This window comes from Falco peregrinus, chromosome 7 (assembly GCF_023634155.1).
Source record: "Falco peregrinus isolate bFalPer1 chromosome 7, bFalPer1.pri, whole genome shotgun sequence".
NCBI classification, from domain to species: domain Eukaryota; kingdom Metazoa; phylum Chordata; class Aves; order Falconiformes; family Falconidae; genus Falco; species Falco peregrinus.
In genome coordinates, this window is record NC_073727.1 from 60,493,788 (window position 1) to 60,515,450 (window position 21,663).

The following is a 21,663-nucleotide window of genomic DNA, read 5'->3' on the forward strand; positions in this document are numbered from 1 at the left end:
GTGTACCTCAGCCTTATCCAGGTCTCCTGTTTCCTTCCAGAGAGGGCCCACAGTTTCCCTAGTCTTCCTTTTATCACTGAGGTACCTATAGAAGCTTTTCTTGTTGCCCTTGACATCCCTGGCCAGATTTAATTCTATCAGGGCTTTAGCTTTCCTAACGTGGCCCCTGGCTGCTCAGATAATGTCTCTGTATTCCTCCCAGGCTACCTGTCTTTGTTTCCACTCTCTATAGGCTTCCTTTTTGTGTTTCAGTTTGTGCAGGAGTTCCTCCTTCATCCATGCAGGCCTCCTGCCATTTTTTCCCAACTTCCTCTTTGTTAGGATGCACACACCTGAGCTTGGAGCAGGTGAGCCTTGAATACCAACCAGCTTTCCTGGGCCCCTCTTCCCTCCATGGCTCTATCCCGTGGTACTCTACCAAGCAGATCCCTGAAGAGGCCAAAGCCTGCTCTCCTGAAGGACAGGGTAGTGAGCCTGCTGCGTGCCCTCCTTGCTGCCCTAAGGATCTTGAACTCTACCATGGTCACTGCAACCAAGGCTGCCCTTGAGCTTCACATTTCCCCCCAGCCTTTCCATGTCGACGAGAACAAGGTCCAGCATAGCACCTCTCCTTGTTGGCTCCTCTATCACTTGGAAAAGGAAGCTATCATCAACACATTGCAAGAATCTTCTGGATTACCTATGCCCTACTGTGTTGCCTGTCCAATAGATATCAGGGTGGTTATATTTACTTACTTCATTTGTGCTCACCCTAAAATTCACGGTGCCACATGCCTGTGTTTAGTACCAGGTTTCTGCATTCTGAATAGGATGCTCCACAGAGAAGCATTCTGGGCCAGTGCATGATTTCTAGGCATTATAATAATAGAAATTATAAACTCTGTCATAATCTCCATCTGGCTGAAGGCCCATTATTGTAAGAATGTGCTTATGTGTCTGTAACTTATATTACCAGATCTGCCTGCAGGTTTTTTGCCCAGTGAAACCTACTTATAAGGATATTTCTAACATAAAGTTTTACCCATGAGTTCTTATGTATCTGTACTGCCAAGCACAAAAAAAAGAGATAAGATTTCTTAGATATTTCCTTATTGAAAGATCCTGAGATGTATTTACTAACTTCATCTGAAATGAAAAGATGGTAAAGAGGATGTTTTGTGGGGGTTTTTGTGTCTTTATCTTCTCTATTCGAGATTGTGCTCATTTTCTAGAGATCTTTATTCACCACGTTTAATAAAGTGAATTTCAATTTATTCCCTCTTTGGATATTGTTTTAGTGTTCTCGTTATATTTGTATAAATTTATTAGAACCCGTCTAACCTGTATATATCAAAATTTGGTTGAAAAAAATGTACAATTTATTGAAATCCTGGGAAAACGAAAAGCTTTGTCAGCACAAAATTTATGCTTTGATCTGTCTGTCATGCTAGACACCTTTTATCACTAGTTCCATCAGCTGTCTCTCTCTAAAGCCTGTTCAGCGGAACTACTGTCTTGTTTAGGTGTTTTTATATTTTTTATCATATGTTAGGACTAAGTGTTTCATGCTTATCAGGAAAGACTTGACACTTACCCTGATATACCACTTGCCAGACCTGACCATGGACTAAGATAGCCAAGGGATCACTTTTGTCTAATGAGAAGAAAATACTGTGTTTGCTTGTGATTGCTGCTAGTGAGTACTTGAAACTCTTGCTGTTAATGTATCTTTAGTACTTCAAGGTTCCAGATGAATGGTGCAGGGAGAGGGTGGATAGCCTCCACTGGGTTCTGTTTTGAAAAACATTGTTTATTTTTCCTTTGTTTATTTCTGTTCAGGATTCTAATACAGTTTCTCTTGTCTCTTAAGATGAGTAGGAGTAGCAGGAAGGAAACATTGATGGCAGGATTATAGTGGCTGGTGCCCAAGCAGAACTTTGTAGCAGGAATCTGTTAGCTTTTTGGGCATGAAAGATGCTCAAGAAGTATTTGAAACAGTTGGTGGGTTGATTTAGTGTGTCCCTTGCACTGAGTTTGGGAAAGAAACAGCTGTTTAACTAGCTTGCAACAAGTTTTGTCTCAGGATCCCATCCAATTTTCAAGTGGAAGTGTACAATGAAAAATTGTTATAGGACCTGAAAACTTGTTTTTCAGACATCTCTTTCCTCTAACTTTGATCTGAAAAATTCTTCATATGTAAAAGCTGCCTTTTGGCTTGTACCTTTTACTTAGTTTTATCCTGTTTTGAGGCTGCACTGGTGATGTGATTGTTCTTAATCTCTAATTCAGCAGTTTTTTCCCAGCCTAGTTCTGTGGCCAAGCACTTTATTATATCAGTTTCCCATTCCCATAAAAGGTGCACATTCCTGTATTTCATGGAAGTTCTGATAGTTAATATATGTAAAAGACTGCAGAAAGCCCATGGTCAACATCATGAAATAATCTGTGCTGTCTTTGAGACAGCAGAGTTTTCTTGTACACAGAAAATTTCCAGAGTTCTTCAGTGGACCTTGACAGGGAGCTTAAGGTGAAGTAGTGTTAAGTAGGATTTTTAGTAGTGGTGAAAGATGAATTAGCTCCTTCCCCCTTTGCAACAAAAAACCTCAAAACAAAACCACACACACACAAAAAGAAACTGCTGCACACACACCACCCAGCCTCTCCTACCTCCTCAAAATTTCAAAAGGGGAAGGGGGAAAGGAGAGAAAGAGAGAGTGTAGTCTAGGGAGGTGATGAGATAGCACTCCATCGTTACCCTTGTGGAACAGCACCTGCATCTAAAAGCTCCTCCTTGTCAGAAACAATCAGTACAAGTCTTGAGTGATAAGGGGTAATGGGAGGTAGGCTGTGTAGCAGTGTAGGCTATATGAGTTGAACTTCAAGGGTACCGTTGCTGCTGGTACCATGTGGCAGTTTAGGAAGCAGACATCAGAATATCGCCCACTCTTTGAATATATCAACAGTAGTAAGTAGAGGTAGGTGATAGGCCAGCAAAGTAATAAGACGCTGCTTCTACTTGTGTGAGTCCCTTGATATGGCAGAGAACCTGGGAGCAGAATGTGTAATTGTGCAAAAGGGAATGAAAACACAGGTGCTAAGTGCTGACTCCTGCAACTTCTTGTTCTTACTGAGAAAGACAGGAACATACTGGGCTTACACTTGGACCCTCTTGCAAGAATGTCTGAATTGGAGAAATGGATGAGGAGTTTGCACTTGTGAAAGGGCAACTAATATTGTTATGCTGACTTGTAGCTTAGGGTGTGACGAGGTTTTAGGTGCTCTTAGCTCTAAGAGCTCAAAGATTCTTTTCTCCCATGTTTCTTGCAATCAGTAGAAATGAGTTACTACCTGGAAGATGAGATTCAGTTTCCCAGCCTTAAGTGCTGAGAGAAGTGGTGAAAGTGGGTGGTGGGAACTGTGTGAGCAGAGATGCTAACCTGTATTTATCCAGTTTTGAAATTCCACCTATAGATCTTTTGTCTGCTATACTAAAGAGGTAGTCATCAAAGTTTGCTTTCACGGTCAGATATTCAGCAGAGGCCACTTGACTTTGATAAACTGAATGCACTGACCGTGGAAATTTTTCTGCTTTTTTTTTTTTTTTTTAATTTCCCCCTCTTGTTGTGTGTGTGTTTGGTTTTTGTGAGGTGCGGGTTGTTCCCTTTTCTTTTTTCCCTAGTTCTTCCATTATTATGACAACTCTTCCTTGGATCCAGTATATCAGCATCCGTCTCTAGTTAAAGAAGGTAGAGATTGATGCAGTATTCTTGTTGTATTTGCAGTGAATGAAACAGGTGAAGTCCTTTGCTCTTCATCAGTACCCTCTTCACACATTGAAGGACTGAAATATTGATCTTTTGACCACAGCAGCTCACTGCTGCAACCAGTGAAGAGAGTTCCTGACTGTGGCACCTCTACTCAGAAATGCTTTTAATTCTCAATAACTGTTTCAGTTTTTCTGACTAAATAATAATTCAGTCTACCTCCATAGTGGTAAGCTTAAACTATTTGCATGTATGGAGCAGATTTCTCCCTAAAAGGGATATATTCCAAATATTCAGTGTAACTACTGCTTGTATTCTGAGTCTGTCTTCTTTCCTTTCAGCAGCTCTGTTTGCTTTTAACTAGTGCTGACTTCATAGATTCTTAATTATAGTAATGATCATACCAGCTTCTTTATCTTGGTTATTTCCTGTTTATTCCCCTTTGTGTGATCTGAGTAAAGCATTATAGGTAATTTGTTTTTTTTTTCTTTTCTATTCCTTTGTTGCCAGCATTCTGTTTATTGTTCTAGATAGCTATGTCTTCAAAGAACCATCTGCTTCAGAGCTCGTAGGTCATTGTCCTGATGTTTGTTGACTAACAGTTCTCTGAAAAAAAGCAGCCCAACACAACAAAACCAAAAAACAAAACCACAACTGAATACAATTATTTTTTTCAATCACTGTGTTTTTATTATTGAACACCCACTACAAATGGGGATGGGCACAATATGTTGGTTGAGAAGAAAAGACTACAGCTTTAGGCAGCAAAAGTAGAATAAAAATCAGTGGTGTCATCTATAGAGAGAAGTGGAATTTTTCCTTACACAGGTTCTTCCTTGCAGTCTTCTGTAGACTCCGCCCTATTCATTCAAACTATAGCTAATGACATTGTAAGTTTACTATTCCATCCTTTATGACTTCAAGTTCTGATGCAAAGGAGGAACTCTGCTTGCAACTCAGTGTTTATAATTTAAAGGTTGACTCTTATTTTCTCTGAGTCAGCAATGCTTTTTTGACCACTTTCTTCATGCTTAAGCAGGAATACAATGTCTGTGTTTTGACCACACACTAAATGGCTGTGGAATGGGAACCTCTTACAACTGGATATTAACCTACATTTTTTTTTTCTATGTTAATGACTTTGAATGCTATTTTAAATAATTGTATAGAAAGCTCAATTTGAAAAAAAAAAAAAGCTCAAAGTAATATTCAGTATGTTTTGTCTGGCTGACTGCTTAACTCTGTGTAAAATGCTAAGGAAAAAGACAGGACATGACATTGCCTGAAGATGTACAAGAAATGCGTTAATAGTGTTCTTGCATAGTATGACTGCATTCAGACATTACCTTTAGGTTTACTTGGCTTCTTTCTGTCTCTTTTTATCTCTGTGCTCCAGTTCAGTCAGTTTGTCTTGTCTGTCCTTGTTTTCTTCAGGGGTATTGACAGTACCTCTTTTTCTAATATCAATACATTTTAAGATACTTTATTGTGCCTTGCCATTAATATAGTTATTTTAATTAAATCTACTTCAAGACTGCGAAACAGGAGACTTCATGAATAATGTCTTTAACTGATTCCTTACAGGTGTTAGGGCTTTCACAGTGATTCTCCAGATGAACTGTGCTGGGTCTGGCAGGGATGGAGTTAGCTTTCTTCATAGCAGCCTGTAATGGGGCTGTGCTTTGGATTTGTGGCTGAAAGCATTGATAACACACCAGTGTTTTGGCTACTGATGAGCACTGCTTGCACAGTGTCAAGGCTTTATCTTTTTCTCAACACCCCAGCCCTGAGTAGGCTGCAGGTAGGCAAAAAGTGGGGAGGGGACATAAGCAGAACAGCTGACCTGGGCTGGCCAAAGCTGTGTTCTGTGTTACATAATGTCACGCTCAGCAGTAATGAACGGAGTTGGACAATGTCTTCTAAGATGGTTACTGCTTGTATATTGGCTAGGCATTGGTCTCATTGTGAGAGGTGGTGAGTGACTGATTGCCTTTGCATCGCTTAGGTTTAGTTTGTTCATTCTCTCTGCCACCCTCTCCATGTATTAAACTATTTTTATCTTGATCCACAAGTTTTCTTGGTTTTGCTCTTCTTTTTCTCACCCCCTGTAGGAATTGAGAACCAGATTTTGTTACTTCGTAACTGTGTAACCTGCTTCTGAATTAACATAATTTGCTTTCCGTTCTATTGTATCTGATTGGCTTGTGGATAGGTGACATTTGGTTGGTGCAATATGTAGAACTGGGTTTTAGTGGCAGAGATAGGAACTGAACCAAAGTGTTTGATCTGAACATCAGGAATAATTTTTCATTATGAGAGGAACCGATCACAGGCACAGGTTGTGCAGAGAGGTCGTAGAGTCTCCCATGTTGGAGACACTCAGAAGCCACCTGGATATGGTACTAGGCAGCTGGCTGTAGGTGGCCCTGTTTGAGCAGGGGGGTTGGGCCAAATGCTCTCCAGAAGTCCCTTCCAACCTCAGCGATTCAGTGTTTCAGTGTTGCTGGGATCCAGGTTCCTGCGGCATTAAAAAGGAGAGCATTCAAAGTTGCATGCTGATCACTAGCAATAAGAGTGGCAGGGTCAATATCTTCATGTGCAAGTGAATGTTACTTGTACAGTACTTTATTAAGAAATACATATTCAGAAGGAAATGGGTTTGAGATGAGTTTTTACCCTGAGGAGTGAAATCTGTTGAGCTGAAATAGTATGTGATGTTCATTGATTTGAAAATGAAAGAAAACTGGTTTTTAGGATTTTTCATTACACATTACAGCCTATAGATTTAAAAAGCTTTTTAAACTCTAAAAGCTTTTTAAAAATAAATCTTCTCTTCACATGCAAGCAAAGATTGAACTAGCCCCTAAGCTACATTTTTTTTTTTTTTTTAAATCACTGGGTATGCTACCAGATCTCATTACTAAAACTGACTAGAAGTATGCAGGATAACCATTCATGTTTTAGAATACAATAACCAGAGAAATAGCATGTTTGTAGTGCTGCATTTTGGCACTGTGCAAATATGAATGCAAAGTTAAAAGTGTCTTGGAAAAAGCCTGTTTTTTGTTTATTAATGCTTTATTCTGTATGATGCCATAAGCACATGACTTCTAAACTGGCAGTATATTCACACTGTTCTCTAGGATACAACAGTTAGATGGAATACTTAAATTGTTTGCCTTTTGCATCTCTCTTAATTGCATTTTGAACATTACAATGTGCAGTAGAAGGAGAAAAACGAAATATGTAGCAGTTTTCATCTTTTATCATGTTTACAAAATGGATATATAGATCCATCTGTGGTCATTAAATTTTAATGTGATGTGAGGAATATCCCCTTTGCTTAGTGTAAAACCTGATATTGAGACCTTGTTCAAAGTAACAAAATCGTACTTAATTACTTTTGGTGGGAATGGAACTGAGTTGCGTTTGCAACCCAATGGTAAAGTACCCTTTGTATTTACCTTGCTACACTGGCAAGTTTTCTGAGCTCTTACAATAATGTCCACCCATTTTGCTTTCATCATTAAAAATGTCCAGTAGACCATTATTGTGGTTTACAGCAGCAGTACATAAAAACAGGAGTAAACCATACTTCTTTCACTGTGTGTTTTTAGGGAGGAGGGAGTGGGAAAGTCTATAAGCTATAAAACTTTCTGCTAACTAATCCTTATTAAGTTTTCTGCGGCTTTACAAGTAGATTGTTTAATTCACGATATAAACATCAATTTGATTTTTTTTATGAACAATGCTATAACGGTTTAATTTTCCTCTTTCTTTAGTAATTCAGCCTCTTTCCTATTCAGTGGTCATACAGATTTAAGCTTTGTTTACTATTTGTTGTGTGTTTCAAGTTGAGGATTGAAATTGCATGTCTTTGTCCAGTATTCCAGTAACTAAACACCTGATGGTAAAAGTACCTAATGCTGTGGGTTTAGGCAGAGGAGACCCTCACCCATTAGAAAGTATATTGCAAGCATCCTTCAAAATGTACTTGGAAGTTATAAACTAGTAAATTATACATTGTTTTTTAAAATAGCGTTTTAGACTTGGACTTAAGCTGAAGCTGTGTCTTTCCTGACTTAAAAGCATAACAGTTTGCTGCAAGTACTGTCTATATAAAGAGTATTTCCATCTATATCTTTTTCCAACATACTCTTGGTTTCTGGAAGCTTGGGAGTCTGTGATCATTGCCCAGGCTCTGTTCTGAAGTCCTAAATTCCATTCTGACGCACTGGAATAACACTTTCATGCTAGATGGAAGGGTAGGGGAAAATGGCATTCAGTGAATGTATGATGACTCCATGTAAAAATTCAAACTCTTTGAGAAATACAATGTTAAACCCTAATCTTCCTTGTTTAAGTTTAGTGGCTAGATACATCTAGTTGTATGGGTCTTTCAAAATAGTAACTTGCTGTTTTGTATAGCATGTAATATAAATAGGTTGATTTAAAACTTGTGTACCATCTATTGGGTTTTTGCTTACAATTGTGATCTTAGGGATATGTTTTAAACAGTGACCTAAACCTGATAAAATGAAGTTAATTTTCGCCATTTGATATTTTCAGTTAATCTTGTAAAATGATCCTCAGATATCTCTCAATGCAGAATTAAAAACCAAAGATTGTAAGGCTGTCTACAAAAATCCTAAACATTATTAGGGAAAAGAAGTTTCAAATGGCTTAAAATGAGCCAGATTCAACATCAATAAAAAGGACAACAGAAGAATGTAATGGAATACTGATATTTTTTAAATAAATGACTAATAAGAAATAAAGTTGTTTCTCATAAAATACTTTATTTAGTTGTATGCCGTGCTGTAGAGTAGTGGAACCACCTAACCTCTAGGTCGTGCTGTAATACAAATAGTAGTGTACAGATGATGAATGATTAAATATTTGAGTAATCTCTTTCAGCTGCCAGTTGAAGCCAGGATAGAAGTGACTAAGAAGGCTATTAAGGCAGTCAAACATCTTTATGAGAAATCAAGAAAAAAAACTGCTGAGAACAACATGGAAGATGCTGAAAATCCATCAGTTGCTTATGAAGAAACTCTTGATCACTTGCAACAATCTCTTGCTCATCTGGAAACCCTCACTCATAGTTTTATTGCTTACTTGAAAAACAGCGAACAGGTAATGTTTACTGATCAAATGCTTGTTTGGAGTGTTCCCATGACTAGCAGTGACGGACATAAATAGTTTATCGTATTTTATTAATGATTTGTATCTTTGTTTTTGTTGACTTGGTTTTTGAAAATTAACTTCCATCAGTCTTGACTTTTTCATAGCGTATGTTCAGCCTTGGTAGAAAGAAAGACTGAATGATACAGCCCTGTAAATAAAGAGTACGCTGATTTGTGTTTAAAAATTATCTGTTCACAGGATACACTACAGAAGTATGGTTATTTATATGATTTGTCAAGGTCAAAGAAAGAAAAAATCCATGACCAAGCAGTAGCTATGTGTATAGATGGTCAGCCCCTGGACATGATACAACAGTTGTTACAAGTGGCTGTTGGAGATGTAGGTCTTTCTCCCAAAGATATTGTCCAATGTGCTATTAAAAAAATTGTATGTATATTGAGGTAAGTACATTGCCCTAATCGAGGTAAAAAAGCTTTCTTTTAGGCTTTGTTTTGTGTTTTTGTTTTGTTTTGTTGGGGTTTTTTTAATTGGTTTGGATATTGTTGGTTGGTTGATTTTTTTTTTTTTTTTTTTTTTTTTTTTTGTACTTTGCTTTGAATGTCTGGATTTTGCAGAAAATTGGGTGGTAACAGGAAATGAGTTCTTAGATCATTTATGCTCATGTTTACCTATAACTTCATATTCAGATAAGACAGTTCTATTTTTCTGAGTTTGGGAAGCCTGGGCAATCTGAACAAAGCAAGCTACAGAACTCATCCTACTCACTGGAGGGTGTTTTTTAGTTAAAAATTTTGGCTTAATAATAATGTTCCATTACATGTGTGTGCACTTGTTAATTTTTGACAGATTTAGAATTGCACATAATTCTTTGCTCTTAAACAGAGTCAAAAGGAATGTTTGTTGGAAATGGTGCATACCTAACGCAGGTATTTGGGCAGTAGAGGGCTAGCAATGGCAGTTAGAACACAGCTAGTCCTACAGGAAGAAGTACAGTTTCCATCTTTGGAATAACTTTTTGGGGTATTTTTGGGACCTGTTTTTGGGGCTGCGTTGGTTGGTTGGTTTTTATTTGCAATTTTTTCAAAAACATGTTTATCTGTCATTAAAATATAGGCTATACATCGTCCTTCGTTGTTCTCATAAAGAATGCTTCATAGAGTTTTTACTCTTCCTCTTCCATCTCCCTTTGTGTCATACCATATCTCCAAATTAAAAAGCAAGCATGAGTGCTTTGTTCCCTACAGCACTTAAAAGCAACAATGATACCCTTAAAAACCCCTGACCTGCAAAGTTCTTGGAGAGAAATAGGTTTCTAATGTGAGGAAGGGGATTGTTTTGTTCAACTGTTTCACTGTTGCCATTGTTGCTGTTTCTTGCTATTATTAATGCCACGCTATTATGAGCAATCCCACATGCTGTACAAGAAACAAGGCTTTATCTCCATCTTTTTCTGGGATTCACAGTCCCAAACCTCAGCAATTGTCTTTTTCATGGCATGACACAAACCAAATAACCAGCCTGTTCATGCAGCCCCAGCAAACTGCGTCACCTTATATTTTAAAATTATGGAGAGACACCCTAGGAGAACAGAAGATGCAGAATAACTAGCTTCCGCACAGTTTATATGTACACATCCCTGAATAACTCTGTTGAGATCCGGGTGAGACCTGGGTGATACAAAGGGACATGAAATGCAGTTGATGCTGACCAACTCAATCTTGTTAACAGCGAGCTTAAAGTCTTAATTAACTTGAATATGATGATCTTCTAGTTGTATATATTCTTTATAGTCTTGCTTCCAAATCGTAGTTGTAATGCTTGTGAGAAACAGTCTAAAACTACTGTAGTCAGTGAGTTTCTCCAGTACTAGTCATGTCTTGGGCAAGGGAGGAGTCCTGCGTTGAAGTCCTGCCTGTTTGGTTAGCTGAAGCCTCTGCACTTCCATGTGTTACAGCCCAGATGAGACATGGCTTATTCTTCATAAGTTTAAGGCTGAAACTGTTTAGTTTGTCTGGCATTTGGGAGAATGTAGTCATCTCTGGGAATACTGAACGCATCCATACAGAAGTATTTTTAACAGTTCTCAGACACGGTGAGGATATGGACACAGGTGAGGGAAAGCTAAGCACACTGAAAAGCCTCTCAGTGAAATAAGGTGCTTTTCCTTGATTTTGTTTGTTGTCAGTTCTAGCTCAGCTTGTCATTTGTAGCACCCTCTGTTAAGATTTGGTAAGAGATTTACTGCTTTTGTAGTCATAGGGATTGTAAAATTCCTTTGGCATGTGAGACTGTCCTTTAAGTTTCAACCTTTTTCCTGCCACAGCAAAACTGAAGATATTTATTAGGGTGGTGAAGTGACAGGGGATGTGGTCTGGGGGCTCAAATGACAATCCAGCTGTACACTGAAAGGCAACTGTACATTGAAGATGATTTGTTCAGGTTGAATGAGTCTGTGAAGGTGCCATTGTTCTTTAACAAGATTTAGGGTATGTGGAAGTCCACAAAATTTGGTAGTCGGGTAAGTGCAATGTGTCCTCTTTCCTACCAAGGAAGTAGCATTCTGACCCATACTTAGCGCAGTGGAATCTGTGCATCTGGCTTGTTGTTCTCTGTTGGAACAGCTTAACTGAAGAGCACACTTGGTTGCCATTGCTGTTGGACTAGAGCTGAGATGTGAAATGCTCAAGACGGCAAGCAGTGAATGAAGTTCTGGGCTTTTACATCTATATCCCTGTCAGTATTTGTGTTCCCAGGATGAAGGGAACCCAAGATTTTTCTTTCTTTTCTCCCTCCCCCACCCTTGTTGACAGAGTATCAATGAGCTCTTAAGAGTCTTTCTGTCCTTGATGCTCTTTCTCCTTCAGAACAGCACAGAAGTATTTATTTTGGCTTTTTTCTTCTGCAGTCAGATGAAATGAATTCATCGGGGATTTTTTTTTCTTCTCATTTGAGGAAGCTCTCATGGATTTAGTATTGCTGACTGCCACCTGTTGCCTCTTCTGGGCTGGGTCTTTGATGTACTGAATATTCCAAATGAAATGGCACTGTATTTGTAGCCTAGTAGTTTCAGTAGAGATATTTTCTTCCCCCTCTTCTTCCCCACCCCCCACCCCCTCCTTTGGGTGGGAGGGGAAGAGATGATTTTGTGTCATTCATGATAAATGAACAGATAGTTCTCATTTAACTATTCATACAAAACTCTCTTCTGAAGTATTTCTGATCCAAAGAGGCATGCAACAAGTGTGAAAGAGTATTCTGTTGTTAGATGGCTGCTAGACACTTTATCACTTCTAAGACCAGTTTAGATAGATAAAACTTTGGGAATTTATCTTGCTCTTATGCATGCAGAAAAATTATGTGGGCCAGGTGACCTGAATGCACATACCAGAAATAGAGAAACAAGTCTAGCATGGAAAATAATCTATGGCTCTACCTTTTCTTCAGCATCTATGTATATATTACAGCAGACTGAAGTGCCACAAATGAAAAGAAGGCAGCCTGTCAAAGCGTCTGCAGTCTTATTTGGCAGAAAATGGATTTATCCTGTCACTCGGTTGCTTATTCGTAGTATCCTCAATGATTGTAGAGCTTTTGTAAAGAACCATAAGTAATACTGTCTTTCTTGTCTGGGTTTGTGCATCTGATGAAAAATAATTTGCCTTTAGATAATCACTGTTGTGCTGTTTCTGCCTGAAATATAACAGTGTGATGCATCTGGATATAAAGCTCACAGAGTCGAGTTATTTCAACTATAATGAGTCTCATTAACATGCAGAGTATGATAAACCTATGAAAATTCTCCTTTCTACTCTGCTGCTTAACAACATTTTCCTGTGAACTGAAATATTTGTTCTTTATATGCATTGCAAGCCTGGAATGTTGGCAAGTTGATTTAAAGTTCTGGGGCTAAAATGATGACCAATTACTCCTATGCAGCACTCTCCACTAAAGAAGGGAATGTCTGTCTCCCTGGTAGAGAAAACTGTAATGGCAAAGATGGGAGAAGTAGTTGAAGGCTTCAGATAAAATCATTTGGTGTGTGATGTGACCTAATGTGGTTGTGTGTTTTTGTTGTTTGGTTGGGGTTTTTTGTTTGTTGTTTGATTTTGTTTTTCCTTTGTGGGGAAGGGGAAGATCCTTTCATGTCATCTATGCTAAATGAACAGATACTAACCTGTGGAAAGTTTTCTACTACAATGATAGAGCATGAAGTAAAAAAAAAATACTTGAAATAATATCCTCTCTATTATGAATTTCAGTAAGAGGATAATATTATAAAGTTGCAACACTCTAAACACAGGGGGCTATTAAAAGAAAGGTTGTTGCTTGGCATCTCTTAAGCCTGCTGGTATTAATGTGGTTGCTGTGAATAAAGCTGGATGCATGTCTATTGTATGCTCAGATGTTAGTTTTCAGGCTAGAACATAATACAAATGAAAACTTATTAACTACATTTTGCCCAGTACTTGCATGTCAAGGTTAATAGGCAAAAACGGTAATTAAAGAAGTAGTCTTGTACGCGTACCTGGAATTACAAAATACTGTTCAATAAATGAAACATTTCAAGGGAAAACTCTTCAGGTTTGTTTATTGGAGCTTTGATATGTTATACAATGTGGCTGTTTTATACAATAGTTTTGAAAGAAATAGAGTTGGAAAATTCCTTCTTTGACAATTAACCTTCACAGTAGCAGTTGTAAGGTTATAACACTGAACTTGGATTTTCCGTAGCTATGGTGACAGGGAATGTGACTTAAGGTATTGTATCTATAAGTGAAACAGTCCTGTATGGATGTGAAAAATCATGGTAGCGTCAGTGCTTCACCTGAAAGTCAAGCGTCAATCCACCGCTTCTGTGATTGAAAATATGCATCTTTTCTTTCAGTTTCATAACTATAACCCCCCTTCAAACACAGGAAAAGATCTTCTGTTACTAGTATATTTACTGACTATTGCAGAAGAACCTTCTAGGAAGTATTGCTTTTATGAAAGATTAGAAAAGTTAGTTTTTGGCTTCATTTTTCAACAGCATACAGTATCACAGGCTTAGATTCTGACACCTTCTCAGAACCAGACTTCTTGTTAAATAAAAAATACAATTATTTGCCTAATATTATGTACTTATATTGTGATTTCAGGAGCAGTATTGTCTAGTTCTGTTAACTAATTTCATCTCCTTGACTCTCTAATTCTGGCATATGAAATTCAAAGTAGAAGCTCTTGCAGTGGTATGTATAAAATCTCTCCAGCAGAGCACATCTGCATACTTATACATATATTGTATGGGGCACTTCCTTGTTTGTCTATGGAAACGGCTACTATAAATAAAAATCAGTTGCCTCTTCAGTAGAAATCATGCACTTGTGAAAAAAACCCAAAAAATTTTGGTAACGATGGTAGTCTGATTAGACTTATTTAAGATTCAATTTAATCCATTACCCGAGATTACTCACATGACACACTAGAGACTTTCCATGATCCATGACCTAGTTCATGGTTTGTTAGTCAGGGAAGACAGATCATCTGTTGAAATTATGACCTCCTTCATTTGCAGCTCCTAAATGCCTTATCTTAGGTGTTCACCTGGATGTAGCATTTCTTGGAATTTTGGAAGTATTCACCAGGCAGTGAGCAAGAATGGTTTGGTGAAATATTGAGTTCTTGTTTAATGGCCAGTGTTTCATGAAGGTGGTAAAACCAGCTTTTATTAGACTGCGTAGCTAACTTCGAAGGAAAAAGGCCATTTTTTTTTTTACTATCTCATCTCACTTGAGCAGGGGTCATACAGATTAATTTTGTATCTTGGATATCATAATTGCATAATATTTCTGATTGAAATGATCGTTTGGCATTATGAGTTTTTTCCCCAGCTTTGAACATTCATACCAATGATACTTAATTTTCTTATTTTCCTGAGATTTACAGGAAACACGGAAAGAGGAAAATAAGGCTGGAGAAATAAGATTATATCAAGTATTTTCAATGATACTGTAATTAGGTTAAAAGATTTAGTTGAAGTTAATTTATTCTCCTTTCAAGCATTCTTTGTACTTTATTGTGTTTGAGGAACTTGATTAAATATGCATCACTTTTTCTGAAGCTGAACTGAAATCAAAATAAGCCTTTATCAGTGTAATTACACCAGACTCATACCTAGGAGTTTTGAAGTGAACACTGAACCCTGTTCTGTTGCTTAGAACATGCATAAAATAGCATATAATCTGTGTGGAAGACTAATCCTTCCTTAATTATATTTGTTTCTGTTAGTAGCTGCTTATTTCTAATCATTAATTATTAAGAAAAGAACAAGGCAACAATCTGTAGAAACTTGACATGATTATTTGTCTCGTGAGCTGTAATTTCGTTTTGGTTTCTCTAACCATTAGGCAGTAAAGGCAATATTAAGCTTAAAAAAGAGTGTTAGCTTTCAATCTTTGCAAATTTCTTTCAAAAATAATTTCTTGTTCTAGAGAACTGTAACTTCCTGCTTAGTGTTCACCTTTTTTATGCTTTCCCCCTGCTTAGTAGAATAGTACCTGCCTGTCTATAACAAAATCGAAGCTTTCTGTAAATGTTCATATATGTATTGTACTTGAAAACTGGTTTCACAGATGTATTGTCTGAAACAGTGGTTTTCTGTTTTCAGAAATGCCCATTAATTTTACGTATGTTTCTTTTGACTTGAGTGTTTTTGAGATGTTCAGAGCCTGATTGTGATAGGAGCTAATGGCTTTCATTTCTAATGAGAGATATGAAGGCGTTTTGAAGAGCAGGTCCAAAACTGTCAATATCCAAAATAAAAGTATTGCTGGGCAGTCTCTTTGATATGGAAGTTGCTTAATGTATACTAAAGATAATTTAGGGTAAGAAGAGCTGTAAGATCTCCACTTCTGTAGTCCATAGAATCATAGAATAGTTTGGGTTGAAAGAGACCTTTGAAGGTCACCTAGTCCAGCTCCCCTGCAGCGAGCAGGGACATCTTCAGCTAGCTCAGGTTACTCAGAGCCCTGTCCAACTTGACTTCGATCTACCCCTTGTCCTGCTAAAATGTTTGTCCCCATCTTTCTACAAGCCCCCTTTAAGTACTAGAAGGCAGCAAGTGTCCTATTCTTTTCTGTTTCAATCATGATTCTCTTCTTAGTATGCAAGCTTTGTACGTATTCCAGTTTTCTTTGAAGATGTCGTTATTGCCCTTTATAGATGTCTTTTTATTACAAACTTAATTGAAAAAAACCCACAAAAAGCATAATAATACAGGAAAATTTAAATCTGTCCTGTAAATAGAATGTTGATGAAGAAGCTTATATCTGTCTTCAGTCTGGGAACATATTTTAAACTTTCTTAGTTCGTTTTGTTTTAAAACATGTTTGAAACCATCTCCTAATGCATGTAGCTGCTTGTGTACTGCTTGTGTAAAATGATTACTTTAATACTGCTGTTCTTTCTACCATTTTCACACTACTGCAGCATTGGTAATCTTAATGAAAAATGTAATTCATTCCCCACCCCCCCACCCCCCCAGTGCATTCAGTTCTGTCGAGTTTCCTTTTCTGTGAAAAATACACTTTTTTTTTCTTTCTTTTTTTTATGTGCTTGGTGAAAATAGATTTTTATCTTTTGGACACACATGGCTTTTCAGGAGTCTAAAATACTGGATATTTCTGTACTATAAATTATAATTCGCTTGTTTCCAAATATTCTGAAGATGTTTAGGAAAACACTTAGATTTAAACTTCAGTCCTTTAAAATTTATTTAGCTGCCATATGATAGTATTGGTATTAAGAATGGCAATTCTATCATATTCATATATAACAGTATTTTTTGAGAAAAAGGAGGTGTTATGAACTTTCTACTCCTACTTCAAACTTATGAGTGCAGTATAAATGTAAAATGAATATACTAAGGTTTCGTCATGCAACAGATCTTTCATCTGTTCTGAGTGGAGTCACACGGTCTTAAATCTAGTGTTGTTCACAGAAGTGCTGGTTTCCTATTTAAGATAAAAATAAACCCAGAAAAGTTAGAAGTTCTGAATGCAGGAAGATGTTAAAGTTTAGAAAAATTCAGGTCTCTATGCCATAGAGTATAATAATCTTTTAGGCAATCTATTTATCTTACTGAAGTAATAAATGACAGAATTATAAATACTCTCATAACTTGACAAAAAAGTTGTGTAATTGCAGTTGGTTTTACACGTTCCTGTCAGCTGTGCAGTGTATTTTTGGCTTTAGACAGAGCGGTCAGGGTAGTCTGGGCATGTATTCATTCTTATTAAGAGATCATATAGGAAGAGGCTGACATTTTTAGTAGCAGGAGAGTTTTGATATACTGATGAACTGTAGAGAAAATACGCTTCATCCCTGGGTTTTTGAGTCACCTTTAGTAAACTAACTTTGGAACTTTTTCTTTCTTTCTTTCTTTTCTTTCTTTTTTTTTTTTTTTTTTTTTCCCCTTTCTTTCTCTTTCTTTAATGCAGCATTGACAAACTCTAGAGGGGCAAACCTGTTGTTTTTGTAGTTCATCCAGGCATCTGCTACTGCAGTGGTTTCCATGGAGAGACACTGTGTGCTTCACTGGAGTACCAGTGCAAAATCCCTCCCTCTTTCAGCACCCAGTCATATCTTAGGTTTGTTTTGCTGAAAATCTTAGCAGAAAATGTTACTTCATTGCATTATGAGTGAAACTATTTTTCCTACCAGAATGTTTCTTTTCCAGTATTTACTACCTTTTGACCTGCAAAACACTTTATTGTAACTGGAATGTGTGACAGGCAGCATAATTCACATTTTTTCCATTCCTACACATGCATAGTGGATGCCATTTCATGGGTGATTTGACCCTTTCCTTTCCCACATGCTGTTCCAGACCACGTACTCCATGCTTCTTAATTTTGTTATTCTGGTAATCATGAACCTGGTTGATCCAACTAAAAATAAAACCTGAGGATGGGGGGGAAGACATCTGATGAATCAGCAGATAGGATTCTGTTGACTCAGGTTACAGTCAAGTTGGTTTAAACCAATAGTGATACTTGAAAAGAAAAGCCAGTGACATTTATGTGTAACCTTTAATCTGTTTAGTCAATATTGATGAGATCTTTAAGTTAACAAGCCTACATGTGTATATTTTGCTGACCTCATCTGTGTTAGAAGTGCTCCATTTTAGTTATTCTTTTTTCTTTCAAGTTTCACTTAAGTATTTTTAGTAGTTCTCTTTCCCGCTCTTGGTGCTCCTCACATTACTTTGACATAAAAATAAAGGTACCACTTAAGTAGGGAAAGTGCTGTAATTATTGAACAAATCATGTAAATCCTAGAAGTGGGTAGAATTGGATACGATATCAAGGACCATTTTAATGGTAATTTTATGTCTTCCCATAACAGTGGAAACAGTGACTCATCTACATCAGTGACAGATCCACTTGGAACCCTGGAAGGCATCATTTCTGCAGTGCATGCAAGTGTGGAGAAAGGGTAAGAACTTCCTGTATGGATTCTTTGGTTAAGACTTTGAAAGATGCTTCTCATGAAAACAGTGAAGGTACAATACTGAATATGGATGATTTTTCTTCATGGTTATATATAATGGGATTGCACTTAATTTTCTGAGGCTTTATTCTGGAACAGTCTGTCGTCAGGTTCAAAATATGAGCCCTGACAGAAGCCTTTATTTGATCATTAAGTCAACGAACATAAAATTTAGATAAGCATGTATTACGGTGATTTGAGAAAATGTTTCTTCTGCTGTGACTATTGCAGACTGTGTATCTACCAGGAGTACTTTACTGCTTCTGTTTTAGTTTAGAAGGTAAAATTACAAATAATAATTACTCGCTTTCAGATATCTGAATTTAGATAGGTAAATTTGTCAGTATTTGTAAGGTATAGTGCAGAAACAATTCCACAAATGCTGTATGATGCTTCACTGCATATTTCCCCCCCCCCCCCCCCCCCCCCATGTTTTGGCCGTGTTCTGATTTCGAGTCACATAATGGTCTGTATGTCTCACTGACATTTTCCATTGCATTTCTACTAAAGACAAGAAAGAATAAAAAACACAACAAAACAACACAGTTTTCTTTCCAGACATATAAACTCATGTATGATGATAATAATAATAAAACCCTATACTCTCTGCTAGCCACAAAAAACAATTACGCTATTGTGTGGAGGCTTCTCCACTGACATTAAATTAGTTAAATATTAGGTACTGAAGTAGACTGAATTGATGTCAAAATCTACAGTAAATCTCATTTGCAATATTTAAGGTAGAACCAGAGAGTCAGTACTATTTTATTCTGAGGTGAATTTTCTGGAGTTTATTTGTGTACTTCATCAACATTTAACTGCTGAAACAATAAGCTGGAGTGAAAGTCATTGTGATTACAAGGGATAGCTTACATTCATTTAAATACTTGTTCTTATTTATTGACTTAAATCTCAGCTATTACATTTAAAAAATATAAATCTTTCCCTCAGGAAAACATATATAAACATCAAATGTGAGCTCTACAAAACTGAAATATTCCAGCAGGTCCTCTTAATTCCCAAGCTTTTAATTTACAGTTTGAATGCCACCTGTTCAGCAGAGGCATGTCTAATTTAGCTGAAGTTCTGAGCTAACAGCATCAAGCAGACAATATAAAGCCTAAGTAAAATTGAAATCCATGTAATATGAAAACCTAAGCTGTCAATGTTTATTATTTCAGGGCTGTAAGACAGGTTAAATTGGTGTTTTCTGTCTGATACTACTTTCCCATCTGTCTTGTTAAGACAAATAAGGGAACATTAGTTATAAATCACACTCCACCTGGAACCACTTTCTTGAAATGTTTTTTTAAGAAAAAAAATTAGCTTTAGTTTAAAATAATACTGAAAGATAGCAGAATGGCATTTACTGATTTGTTACATGCTAGTTTATAGACTCTAAGGTCAGAACAGATGATTCTGTCTGCAGCTGCTAGCTGGTTGGTGAGTTCATGGTAATCTGAACTGTAAATGCTTTCACACAGTTAGAATGTATTCAATATAATATACTTTTTGAATCAGATTATTTAATTAAGAGTTTTTCTAATTTTTCTAATTAGCCAAGTCAGAAAACCTCAAAACCTTATTTTAACAGCGCTTTTTTTTTTTTTCTCCCCTTTCTAGGGATTATGGGCATTTTTAATCATCATACTATAACATATAAAAAGCAAGCTGGCTAGAGATGGCCCAGAAAAAGAATAAGAAATTACTAGAGTTACAATCAGGAGAAACTAATTTGTGTATGTGGTGTTTAAAGAAGGGACTTGTAAGGCAAGAAAGAAAATATATGGCAATATGAATAAGCATCACATATTAAAATGTCATACTTAAAATGCAGGCAGTCAAGGTGGTTTTCCATAAAGTCATATGGCATGGAAGTACAGGCATTGATCAGGATCAGACACTATAGAAAGGCTTGCATTTTCAGGTGCAGAAATCCAGCACAACGATACAGTTGGCAGGCAAGGTAGATATGGGAGAATATGTAACTGTATAGATGGATTTCTATGGTATTACATGGTTATTTGAAGTTCAAAAAAAGTTCTTACACAACTGAGCTTTAGGCACCTGATTTACAAAGGCTAGTTTCTCTGCAGTCTCACAGAAGTGAGCTCTTTCATTTCTAGTGTTAAGTATTTGTTATGCATTGAATGTACCTGTTAACAGCTTTGAAAATACATGCAGTGCTCTCATTAGGATTACCAAGGACTGTTTAACACAGTATTGTTTAATTACAGGGAGAAAGTAGTTTCTTCAGATGACCTCCTGGAGTGGTTGAGACCGTTCTGTGGTGATGACTCTTTAGCAGTGAAGCCTCGCATCAGAGTATTGCAAATTTTGGAGCAAGCCTTCCATCTCAGTGATGAGGATAGCAAGCTACTTGTGTACTTCAGGACACAAGCTGTTCTCAGAGCTTGCTGGCCTGAAACAAAGGTATTAATATTGATTGCTATAAATGTTAGCTTAAGACTGTTTTTATGCAAGGATTATATGATGAAATGGTGGTTTGCAATTTATGATTGTGATACATGATGTTGGTATGGGAACTAATCCTGCCTTCCTTTTGAGTCAGGTTTCTAATACATTATGATTCTTTGAAGTTCTGTAAAGTTAATGGACATCTCAGCTTTTCTTTGGGATCAGAAGTACATAATACCAAACTTGATTAAACACTAATGATTTTCTTGCATTGGAAGGTCCAAGCATTGACTTTGCAGTTTTTGTATGATCTTTCTTTTCTGACCATTTATTCTGTCTGTTTTACCTTCCTTCTTTATGTGACATTATAGTCAGAATGATAGTTACTGACCACTGTCTCTTTTTTCTGTGGTCTTTAAGTATTATTCCATTAACGTGTAGTAGGAACCTTAAGGACTTTCTCAATGGAAAGGCTTGATTGATAGGGAATGCATTCATAGTCTGCTGTTGTCACCCAAGAGACAGCACGTAACTGAAAGATAGTTGCTTAAAACCAGCTCATACCTTTAACTGCCCAAGTGATAGTTTTAAGTCTTTTTTTGGTGTAAAGTCAAGAAAAAAACAAGGTCAAATTGTTCATGAAAGAAGTTACTCTTAGCTGTTTGTTTCCAGCTAAGAAAGACAGAGTGCTTCTAGTTCATGTTTTAAAGACTATAACAGGTTAACTTTCTTTCTGAATCAAAGGGTGACAAAATGTCTTTCATTTTTTTAAGTACGTGTAGAAGTTGATCTAAGACTAATAAGGATCATCTAGTGAATGTTCTCA

General features: G+C 37.0%; 1 protein-coding gene across 1 annotated transcript in view; it reads left to right on the plus strand.

The window, feature by feature from the left end:
- The window catches only part of NBAS (NBAS subunit of NRZ tethering complex), a 183,715-nt gene that overhangs the window by 123,392 nt on the left and 38,660 nt on the right, over positions 1–21,663 (plus strand). The window contains exons 45-48 of the mRNA XM_055809968.1: positions 8,661–8,879; positions 9,129–9,331; positions 18,276–18,365; positions 20,657–20,852. Coding sequence (XP_055665943.1) covers positions 8,661–8,879; positions 9,129–9,331; positions 18,276–18,365; positions 20,657–20,852 — 708 coding nt within the window. The remainder of the gene's footprint in view (positions 1–8,660; positions 8,880–9,128; positions 9,332–18,275; positions 18,366–20,656; positions 20,853–21,663) is intronic.